The sequence below is a fragment of the Cervus elaphus genome, chromosome 2 (genome assembly GCF_910594005.1).
Source record: "Cervus elaphus chromosome 2, mCerEla1.1, whole genome shotgun sequence".
Classification (NCBI taxonomy): domain Eukaryota; kingdom Metazoa; phylum Chordata; class Mammalia; order Artiodactyla; family Cervidae; genus Cervus; species Cervus elaphus.
Window position 1 is genome coordinate 22,574,399 of NC_057816.1, and position 12,051 is coordinate 22,586,449.

The window sequence follows — 12,051 nt, forward strand, 5'->3', positions numbered from 1 at the left end:
CAAGCACAGTGCCCGGCACATGCACAGTGGAGATTAAACAAATCTATGTTGGATGCGAGATTGGGCCATCTAGCAGTTTTAGCAGCTGACTTACCAAAGGGGTTTCCCTGTTCTGTCTTCTGGCAACACATCTCTTCCAGCAACCGGATAAACACATGCTCAGTCCCTGATAGCCCATCAGTGATGCCTTGATTATATTGCTGCTCAGTTGCTTAGTCATGTCAGACTCTTTGCAGCCTTATGGACTATAGACTGCCAGACTACTCTGTCCGTGAAATTCTCTAGGTAAGAATACTGGAGTGGGTGGAGATTTCTGCCTCCCGGGGATCTTCCCGATCCAGGGATTGAACCTGCATCTCCTGCATTGGCAGGCAGATTCTTTACCACTGAGCCACTTGGGAAGCCCTTGATTATGTTGTTCTTATGTTTACTCCTGTCCCCTAATTTTAGGCACATGCCACCCGGCATCTGTAGTGGAAGCCAGACCCTATCCTTATCTGTAGACCACCACTTTGCTGCTGCTAAGTTGCTTCAGTCATGTCTAACTCTTTGCGACCCCATGGACTCTAGTCCAGCAGGCTCCTCTGTCCATGGAATTCTGTGACTCCTGTATCAAAGGCAAATTCTTTACTGCTGAGCCACAGGGGAAGCCCAAACCCCCACTTCACACTCCTCCTAATAGTAAAATTTATAGTTTTCTATAAAATGAATACCTTCAGCAAACTCTAAGCCACTATTGAGAGGGTAACAGGCAGGAAGGCCAGGGGTCTCCAAAAGGAGGAAATAGGCTGCAAGTGCCAGACATTTTTATCTTTCTTAAGTGGCAGGAGGAAACAAACTAGAGATTTTTTTTCCTTCTCTATACAAATTTAAAAGGAGATTTCTCTTAAAATGCTATGTTGCCATGACACCTGGTTTCACCTGAAGCTAACTATTCTCAAAACCTGGAGTTAACCAATACATTTTTTCTTATGGAAATGTTTGTCTTAAGCTATGTTAATGTACCCCAGACTCTGTCTTCAAGTTGGTTCTGCCAAATGGCTCAAACTACTTGACAAACCAGTGTGTTATACTCAGATATTGTTCCCCTAATCTATGTAAATGAAACTATTTGTGTGGTAATCTGCCCTTCTACAAGATTCAAGTCAATCGTTTCATGGCCTGGGATGAATTATCTGGTGCCATTGTGAATTTTAAGACATTCCTTTCTTTTCATTAACAGGCTGCTAGTGACTATATAACATACAGCTAAAGACGAGCAGGGGGGTACACTTTCTGCCCCCTTCTGATGCCTATGTCAGAAGCTTTCTCTATCTCTTTTATACTTTAATAAAACTCTATTACACAAAAGCTCTGAGAGATCCAGCCTTGTCTCTGGCCCCGGATTAAATTAGTCTCCTCCGGAGGCCAAGAATCCCGGCGTCTTATTGTTCAGCAACAACCTTTCACTACCCAACTGAACATAGGACTTCAAGAGAAATTTAACAGTTGGGCATTCATTTCGTATTCCCCATTTTAGTTAATATGCCAGAGACAGCAAGCTGAAGAAAAATTTGTACAATATAGAAATGAATCATTCATGCTCCCATTTCCCCCAGAGTAATGGAGACCATAATCTCAAATGATTGTGTTCAGAAGATTAATACACTTAGAAAAGAGTTACCAAGATCACAGCCTGATTCTTTGCTGACTTCGCATAGCACCATTTCCTCAGAGCAAAGCTTCCTTTTTCTTTGATCTCAATCTGGGGACATTTGATAACACAGAGTTCTTGAAACTTTGCAAGTTTATTGGTAATTTATTGGGGAAGATTGCTACTTTTTCCGTTGTATTTAAAAGTAAATTGTGGGGAGATATTTTGAGACCATGAAGTGTGATGTTCCTTTTCAATCTTTCACACCCTTCTTTTAACATCCACTGATGGTGCTTGCTTGATTCTATTAATCTGATGGTTATAAAATGGAGATTTTTTAACTCCATCAAACTTTTGTTATTTGTTTCTAACTCCATCAAACTTTTGTAGTTTCGTCAGGAAGAACCCTTATTTCTTCTATATTCATTGATTCATTCATTCATTTATATCATTATGGACTCATACATTCTAATTTTATCGAGTTATGATTCATTATTATCATTATTTACTTTGATGCTCAATTTGTCCCAGGTTTGTCCAGTGCCACCCTCCTCACACTCGATCTTATGACCTTTCAATATAGCTACATTAGATTTTGAGCACTTTATTACCTTCTGGCAAAACAATCTGGCTTATTCTGTTCTTTCCCTGCCCAAGCACTGGTTTTATGTGGAGACAAATGGTGTTTAAAACTGAAATATGAAAAAAAAAAAACCTTGAAATATGAATATTAGGTGAAATGAGCTTTATTTAATGTGATTCTGCAAGCAGCTGTTTAATGGAAGAATGCTCATCTTTGTAGTCATTTATGTTTGCTCTTTGAGGATGCCTGTGTATGTATAAGTGAGACTTGCTTTCTGTGAAGAGGCCAATGCTGTGTCCCAAACATAATGGTTCCTTAGCATCATTTCTCACCACCTTTTACTTGCACACACAATAGTTTCCCAGGTTTGGTCAGTGACTAGTGAGACCACATAAAAGGAAGAACCAGGCCTGGAGTGGGAGAAAAAACAGCCCCGAGACATTTGACCCCACAGTTTGGTTGTAGATGCCATTCAGTCTGGCCTCCTCAAGGGTATGACTCCTTGTCTCTCTACCTCCTTCTTCACATCTTGCAATGACTGTGATTTGAGAATGAAGGTGGACAAGAGTCTCACAAGATTCATGGGACCATGTTCCTCAAACACAAACAATAACATTTTATACAAGTTCTCATTTAGACTTCCTATAACACATGAAATGATTCTCTCTGTTTTATAAATGGGCAAACTGAGGCTTAAAGATGTTAAGAACTTACCTGAAATAGATTGTACAGATAGTAAGTGGTGAAGTAAAGAACTGAATTTAGACTGGCTGACTCTGGTGTTCACACTCCTGCCACTCGCTGCCTTCCAGAGGCTCAATCTGCATGTGCAAGAAATTGTGATGCATGTATATGCACCCTGTGCCAAGTCCAAGGTCTTGCTGCCTCAGAGCTGGACTTGTCCATGCATTCACTCTCACTTGAAATGATTCACCAAAAAGAGATGTCAAGGAAGAGTGCCAAAGACTTTTTTCCTTATCCAATGCACTGATTTGATAGGGTCAGTAATACAACCATATGTGAGACCTGCTGGGCTACGGTGATATGGATTGTGAAGTCAAATATCCAGAAAATGTTTGAGGTTATAGTCTCAACCCTAGTTAGGTGATCTAACACATGCAGACAGCTTAATGCCTGGCAGATACAGAAGGTGTAGGTAAATGCTGAACAAATCCTGAGTGAGATCTTAAAATGTTAAATTATGCACTGTTTTGTTTTTAATTTTTTAAAATAATTCTTCTTAAAATTGCAGAAGCAATGCTTGAGTGTTGTAAGAATATGTAAAAGTATCGGTAAGCAAAAGATTAAAAAATCTATGATCCTACCATCAAGAGATAACTAACTACTCTTAGGATTTGGGTGTTTATTCTTTCAGAAATTTGTGTGTGTGTACCTATGATGACTTAAATTGATTTGCAAAAACAACACACACATATATCCACAAACACAACAACAAATGTGGTCATAGTGTTTGATTTTATAACTTTTTTTCTCATTCTGTAACACAATGTAAACAGCTCTTCATGTGACTAAATATATTTGAAAATCATGATTTTTAATGGCTATACTCATTATGTTAGGAGTTGTAAGATCAGTGGGATGATGTAAAATGTTTCTATTGGCTGCACAGGACAACACTGTTTCCTTATTACAAAGAGTTTTTTTTTTTTTTTTTTAAGCAGTAATGTGTTCATCTGAGGATCCTAAATTTCCTTTTCTAAATTTCTAAGAGCAGCTTTCTCTCTGACTATTTCTCATGTGTGACATGCTGCACTTTCCTCCCACCACCTGAGTTCAGGTTTCCCTGGTCTCCAGCCCCATCCATCTCCTACACTCTTTACCAAAAGTCAGAAGCAAGTTTGGAGATGTCAACTCTCCTATTTTGCTCACCATCAACTACAAACTCTGGTGCTAACTGGTTTCCACCCCAAATGTGATTCTAGCTTCTCTGAGGCTTCACCTTCCCTAGTAGGGAGAAGACTCTATGTCCTATACAGGTAACTGAAGAAGCAACCCTTTCTCTTCCCCCTTATTTGCCCCTACTTCACTCCAATGGAGTGAATGGTTTACAGGACTAATCACAAATTAGGAAAATTGACTTATAATGTTGTTCAGGGTGGCCCAGCCCCCTTTGTTAGGCCTCTCTCCTCATTTCTGGTTAAGACATGCACATTCTCAGAATCTCTGCTCATCTCCTCCATCTGCAACCCTTCTCCTTTGTTGAGAACACCAACTGTTGTCCAGCTCAGTTTAGACCTGGATTCATAAATTTAGTCTATGGTGTGCAGTGAGGGAGTTATAAGGTCCTATTGTAGATGTACATCCCCGCTCGGTCTTCTAATTAACTTTATCAGGAATAAAGCTGGCATTTTTTCGCCCCCCTGACTTCTGTGTCTAACTTCTCAATTGATTCTCGAGTCAGAGAGGGAAGAGGATCTAATTTACCTCCATCATTAATCCACCCCACCTACCTCTCACCCCTCTCTGCCATGTATACAATGATTCGAGTCTCAATGTCATTTTCCATTTCCCAAATTTGCAATGCTTTTTTTTTTTTCTTTCCCTTCATATGACTTTTAATATTTCCTTTTGTGATTCTCTTTGCCCAGAAATCCTGATTTTCTCTCTTGGTTAAGTTCTACTTATCAGTCAAGACTAATAGCAATGCATTTCTAAAATCACATCATAAAGCAGATTGTGCATCTCCATGCATATGTACGAGGTAAGTTGCTTCAGTCATGTCCGACTCTTTGTGACCCCATGGACTATAGCCTGCCAGTTTCCTCTGTCCATGGGATTCTCCAGGCAAGAATACAGGAATGGGTTGCAAAGCCCTCCTCCAGGGGTTCTTCCCGACCCAGGGGCTGAACCCAAGTCTTGTGTCTCCTGCATTGGCAGGTGGGTTCTTTACCACTAGTGCCACCTGGGAAGCCTGCATTTCCATAATTACATGCAATGACTGGAAGTTGTTTTTTAATAAAGATCTGTTGCCAGACCAAAGACACACTTTCTATAATACTTTATAAGTGATTTTTAAGAGTAAATTATTTTTTGAAAAATAGCTTTCAAAAAGCTATTCCAAAGCTATTCTGTATTGATTTTATACAGAATCACAAAGGCAAATAAGTGAACATAGAACCCATGAAAAATAGAACCTTATAAAAATAATGACCAATTTAAACACACACTAGCAATTTAATCACTAATAAAAATATTTTTTGTGCCATTACCTTCTTTAGATGTTAAACATAATCCTTATTATTATTATTTGCTATTGCTTTTATGGTCCACAAAACATTAAAAAAGCTGGTCAGACAATCAAATGCACTTCTGTCTGCCTAGAAAAGGAGCTTATTATTCATTATTAAAGAAAAAAGGAGTCATTGGACAATTGAAGGTTTAAAAAACTTTATGTAGGATTATGAAGAACGGTCTCTGAAATCTGCAAAGTTTGTTCATTTTATCCTTTAAACCACATCCACACAACAGTTCCCTGGAAGGGGAAAAATCATTCAAAATAGAGAGAAACACTGAGGGAGACTTTGTTGCACCCTTTTAAAAGGTGATTTTGGTGGGTGTGTCTGCCTTCATCACAGGGATATGAGAAAGTTGTCCCACAGCTTGGAACGGTTTCCCTACCTCCACTCCCTGCCACACCCCCATTAATCTCCAGTCACTATTCTGGCAGCCAGCATTCTTAACTACAAACAGAACACTAATTCTGGTTAACTTCTTCCAAAAAAGGGAGTTGTCAGGAAATGAAGTGGTTCACAGAATCTCACAGCAGTTTTTGGAGCCAGGTAGCATCTAGGAGAAGCCAGGTGGTAGAAGCCCAGCCAAGTTACACCTCAGATCTGTCTGGTTAGGCTGAGCTGGCTGCTCCTGTTGGCCACCAACACCTGACATTTGTTACTGATTGACTGATTTTTGTCTTTTTTTGGTGCCAAAAAGGAATATGAATTGTTCCTCTTTTTTGTGTCACAGAAAGAGCATGGGAATATCTGAGCTGAGCTCATGTCTTATGTTCTCAAGATTTCACAGAAAAAGGCCAAGTTCTGGCTCCATCCAAGACTTACACAAGGGCGGGTTTCCAAATGCAGGAGTGCCAATGCTGGACAGTCACAAACAACTAGTTTCATCACTATTTGCTTTTTGAGTTTTAAACCTGAATTTCACTTCCTCAGGGAGGACATCCCTGACCCTCCAGATTCAGGAGAGCACCTCCCCCCGCCTCATTAAATGGTTTCATAGCAACCCATAACTTTTTTCTGGCAAACTTACTGTATTTCCAATTAATTATTGGAATTGATTAATTATTAGAATCAATTAGAAGCAGCTGTTTACTTTTTCCATCTAAATTACCTATTTGAAAGAAAAGGGACTATGTGTTTCCACTATTGCTTTATTTTCAGTGCCAAACACAATGTCTAGAATGTGGTAGATGTGCTCTATATATCCGTCAGACTGTATTTATTTCTACATTTCTTATGTTTTATTTCTAAATGATAGCTATTCCCCCCTTCTCCCTAGTTGATGCTGACTTCTGGATAAGTTCTACTATCCAAGTTACTTATTTTTTCTTCACCTGTGTCTAACAGGCTGTTTAACATATTCAAAGAATTCCTCATTTCAACAATCATGTTTTTATTTCTAAAAGCTTTATTGGAGGGAATTCTCTGGTTGGAGAACTAAAATCCCACAAGCTGCACAGAGTGGTCAATAAATAGAGTTTAAATTCTTTAAAAATATGCTTTGCCAATTGTGATTTTTCCTTCATTATACTTTCATTTTTTCCCCTTTGAATACATCAAATATATTTATTTTTTATTCTGTCCCTGATAAATATAATAATTTTGCAGATCTGGTTCTGTAGATTGTGATTTTTCATTATCATCCTGGTGGCTTATTATGTGTTTGTTTAGTAATTTTCATTAAGAGTTTATGATCCTTGGGTATTTATCAGGGGAAATCCTTTGATATTTTGATTTAAATTGTATTTTCCCAAGAAAGATGTTTTGTTGTTGTTGTTGTTATATATGTAATACAGATTTTCTGCCTAAAACACAGAGGTGGTTGGAACTTTTCAGGGGATATTTTCTCTCTTTTTCTGCCCTTTTAGAGCCAAGGCCAGGACAGATACATATCTCTGCCTCTTCCTATGTGAACTTTTTTCTTTCTATAATTAAGCCATGGGAGATGTTTCCCTTTGGGACCCAGTATTATGAGTCAATAATGGTACCAAACTCCCAGCCTGCTTGATTTCCTGGCTTTATCTCCTGTGTCCTGCATCGGCAACCAAATTAAACTCCAAATCTGGGCCACAGGAAATAGACTAGCTCCCCAAGGACAAACCCCAGGTCCAGTGCACCCCCCTGGATTATTCTCTTTTGCTCTCACAGGAATTCACTTAGTATCTGCTCCCTCAAATATCAACAAATAGATGACTTTTATACTTTATTCTGAATTCTTAGTTTGCCATATTAGAGATTTTTCTGAATATAAAGTTTGCAAGATTGCAAGAAGTAGCTAATCTTAATAAAAATGTATTGGATGATGAATAAGTGAATACACTGACTGCTACTCTGATGAACAGAGATGTTTATCCCTTCCTCATTCATTGCTGAGCCATTGCCACATATCTGCAAAACTGTTATTTAAGAGGGAGAAATGCAGTGGGTAAGAAATTATGTACTAAAGAGAAATACCTATTTTCTTCATAAAAACAAACCTCAGAAACATCATCTAAATATGGAACTGGAAAAAAGTTTCTCTGAGTAGTGAAGGGGAAACAGAATCCAGTCCTTTACTAGGAACTGTCCTGGCAATTTCCCTTGAGTATGCATTCTGATGCAGCATGCAATCGCTAGAGGGCTTCTGAAAAACAAAAAAAGTGTTAGTTGTCCAGTGGTGTCTGGCTCTTTGTGACTCCATGGATTGTAGCCTGCCAGGTTCCTTTGTTCATATAATTCTCCAGGCAAGAATGCTGGAGTGGATTGTCTTTCCCTTCTCCAAGGGATCTTCCCAATTTAGGGATTGAACCCAGGTCTGCCGCACTGTGGGCAGATTCTTCACCATCTGAGCCACCAGGGAAGTCCAGAGGGCTTCTGTTCCTCCTCAGCACTTGATAAATGACCATAAACTTTCCGCCTTCTGGTTTATCTGGAGACAAAGCCAGATGTTCCAATGTGAGTGAGAGGCTGGGGATGACAAAAGAGGAATAAGAGTAAGGAGAGAGGAAGAGGGAAGGCGGAAGGAGGAAGGATGGAGGAAAGGAGAAGGAGGAAGGAGAGAGAGGGACAGATAGCGAAGCGAAAGCTGTATTCTTCCATGGCTGAGTCATGTAGCATCACTTCTGCCATATTCTTGGTTTGAGAAATCCCAAGTCCCTGCCTAGATGCAAGGTTAGAAAGCATAGGCACCATGGGAGTTGTCTTTATTGAAGGACAGCTTTCCTTCCCTTGTATTAAGAGCATGTGGGATGTAAGATGTATGTATAGGTGTGTGTGTGCACACGTGCGCAAGTGTGCATGTGCTATAATGCCATCTTTGGAAAGAATAACCTGCCACACATGCACACTGTAAAGTTGTATAGTTTGGGCTAGGTATAAATCAGAAATAGCTTGCAGTTAATGCCCTCCCCATTTTTAAGCCAAAATCTACCGACAAGAAAGTACTGGTTGGCCAGGAAGAGCAGGTTCAGTGAAAGAGAACTCTTAGGGTAAGAGAGGGTGAAAGACAGAGACTGTCTTAGTCAGAAAGTGGAGAGAAGTCAGTAGGAGACAGCAGGAGCAGGAGGATTTGAATAGTTGCTTATGCTCTTTTTAGTAGGGTGACCATATAATTTGTTACCCAAATCCAGACACTTTTGAGAGTGAGAAGGTTTGCTATTAATAATTATACAGGGATAATGGATGTAAATCAGGAATGTTCCAAGCAATCTAGGATTATTTTAGGCATCCTCAGTGGAAACTTACAAATGCAGTTGCTCACATATCTTTGAAAATTTCTTAGAATATTCATGTAGCAGATGACATGGAGAACAATTTTGCCATCTGAAAGATTACAGAATTTAAAACCTTTAGGTACATCTCCTGTTAATACCTTGGCCTGCACACATCCATACAGTAAGTTTGTGAAGGGGTGTGTGTGTGTGTGTGTGTGTGTGTGTGTGTGAGCACATGTGTGAGTGCTGCTTTGCATAAGTGATACCTTAATCTCATTTATAGTAAAAGCCAGTCTATAGCCCTTGGTAGAACTGAGGGTAGGTGGTGCTTGTGATTGTGGTGGTGGTGGAATGTCTCCACTGTTCTGAGCAGCTTATGGTGCTAGAAACATTTTGTCAGAGGTGCTCTTCATACCACCTACAAGTCCGACCTAACTTTTTTTGGTCCTATTCTCAAAGCTCCCTTTACAAATTTGGAAATAGTGGTTAAAATAAGTATGGGATCATCCTCCCTTAATGTCAAGTGTAAGTACCAAGATTTAATAAAGGAGAGGAAACCTGAGCCCTACCCCCCATCTCAATTCATCACTCAACAACATGAAATCCTCAGAGTTTAGGAGAAGTTTGTGTGAACACCTGAGTCCCAGGATGCTAGGTAACATCATCATCCAGGTTGTAAACAAAGACAGTCCAATTTCTTCCCTGTAGGGACATAACTGAGAAATTACCTAGGGATTGAGACTGTATCTAATCAGATCCCTGAGATCATCAAGTAGCCCTAAGTTCTCCATGATATACCAGCTGGGGTTCTGGTGAAAAGGAGGGTTGCTCTTTTTTTTCTCCTAAAGTTGGTATATACCATCTGGGAAAATCCACCAACAGAAATCTTGGCCTAGTCCTACAGCACCTTGGAGACTGGGGTCTGTAAAAGCTCTGATTCTCAGCACCAAGGGAATCAGAAGAGCTAAAACTTGATGCTGTCTGCTCTATGCACTAACACCATTTTCTCCTTTGAGCTAATGGAAAAAGAAATTGCTTAATGCCCAGGACTGAAGGGCAGGGAGGAGGAAGGTGAATGTGACTCTCATTTCTCCTTATGACTTTCTTTTAAATTCACAATCAAGCAGTCTGAGAGGTACCGATCCCCTCTTTACTCTTGAAACTGATTCTGGTGTCAAATGTAGTGAAGGGACTAAAATGAGCAAGGCAGGAAGTGCAGACAGAGGGGACCACTCTTGGCTTTCTCTCAGGGTGCGGACCTCTTATCTGGTTGGGAGGGGGCGGCAGGGTGAATGGAGACAATGTGGGACAGGAGAGCCTGTCTCTCAGAGTCTGAGGCGCAGTCGGTTCAGGTTGTACTCCGGGCTCTTGGAAGGTCTTTCTGAGAGCTACTGGGCAGTCAATTCAGGTGCTCCATCTCCTCATCCCCCGAGTGCAGGCAGAATTCTTGCTGCCCATGCTAACAGACTCTAGCCTGGATTCATGATCAGCCCAGGAGAGCTAAGATGTAGTCTCATTGACACATTGACACATTGTCAATAGCTTGGCAGGGCTCAGGTGGAGGGAGGGCATATAGATGAGAGAAGAAAAGCAAAAAGGAGGGCATTCATGCACTGGCTCATCTTCTAGACTTTTTTCCATCAGCTATGCTTGTGCTTATAATCAATTGAAACATTTTGTCCCTTGTTTCCACAGACAGCTTCCCAGAAGAGAATGGCTCTGGTAAACAGCTCTTCGGTGACTGAGTTCATCCTCGTGGGATTATCAGAACGATCAGAGCTTCAGCTCCCCCTCTTCCTCCTGTTCTTAGGGATCTATGTGTTCACAGTGGTGGGCAACTTGGGCTTGATCACCTTAATTGTGCTGAATTCTAGCCTTCACACTCCAATGTACTTTTTCCTCTTCAACTTGTCTTTTATAGATTTCTGGTATTCCTGTGTGTTTACCCCCAAAATGCTAATTGACTTTGTATCAGAAAATATAATTTCTTATGTGGGATGCATGACACAACTATTTTTCTTCTGTTTCTTTGTCAATTCTGAGTGCTACGTGTTGGTATCGATGGCTTATGATCGCTTTGTGGCTATTTGCAATCCTCTGCTGTACACGGTCACCATATCCCCTCAGGTCTGTTCTCTGATGATGCTTGGTTCATATGTGATAGGGTTTGCTGGGGCCATGGCCCACACCGGAAGCATGTTGAGACTGACCTTCTGTGATTCCAACATCATCGACCACTATCTGTGTGAAGTTCTCCCCCTCTTGCAGCTCTCCTGCACCAGCACTCACATCAATGAGCTGGTGTTTTTTATTGTTGTTGGAGTGGTCATCACAATATCCAGTATCTGTATCTTCATCTCATATGCTCTGATTCTCTCCAGTATCCTCCGTATTCCTTCCGCTGAGGGTAGGTCCAAAGCCTTCAGCACATGTGGCTCCCATGTAGTTGCTGTGGCTCTGTTCTTTGGGTCAGGGGCATTCACCTATTTAACAAACTCTTTTCCTGGATCAAAGGACCAGGGTAAATTTGCCTCAGTCTTCTACACCAATGTGGTTCCCATGCTTAACCCTTTGATCTACAGTCTGAGGAATAAGGATGTTAAACTTGCTCTAAGAAAAACCCTGAAGACAGTTCTCTTCTGAAATGGTTCTGATTGCATCAGTCACTTATTGGTAAGCAGCATGCTCAAGAATATTTTATCTACATGTGGAAGACTTTTAGTCTTTCTTTTTTAAATGAGGTCTTCTCTCTACTTAAAAAAATTGCAAATCTCTTACTTGAATTCTTTTTGAGGTTTATACTATTTCAACTGGTTCACTGCATGCAAGTTAGCATCTATTAGGTGCCTATTGTTTATTGGACTCTATACTAGGTCCAAGAGATGAGTAAGA

General features: G+C 40.4%; 1 protein-coding gene across 1 annotated transcript; it reads left to right on the plus strand.

Moving 5' to 3' along the window:
- The first annotated feature begins 253 nt into the window (after positions 1–253).
- Positions 254–11,805, plus strand: LOC122704947 (olfactory receptor 8B4). Its single transcript, XM_043920093.1, has 2 exons — positions 254–285; positions 10,855–11,805. Exon 2 carries the CDS (start codon positions 10,873–10,875, stop codon positions 11,800–11,802), a length of 930 nt encoding a protein of 309 aa, XP_043776028.1. The 5' UTR covers positions 254–285; positions 10,855–10,872; the 3' UTR covers positions 11,803–11,805.
- The last annotated feature ends 246 nt before the right edge of the window (positions 11,806–12,051 follow it).

Excerpts from the sequence above, each read along its gene's own strand:
- LOC122704947 (XM_043920093.1), top strand. The coding sequence starts at position 10,873 with ATGGCTCTGGTAAACAGCTCTTCGGTGACTGAGTTCATCCTCGTGGGA.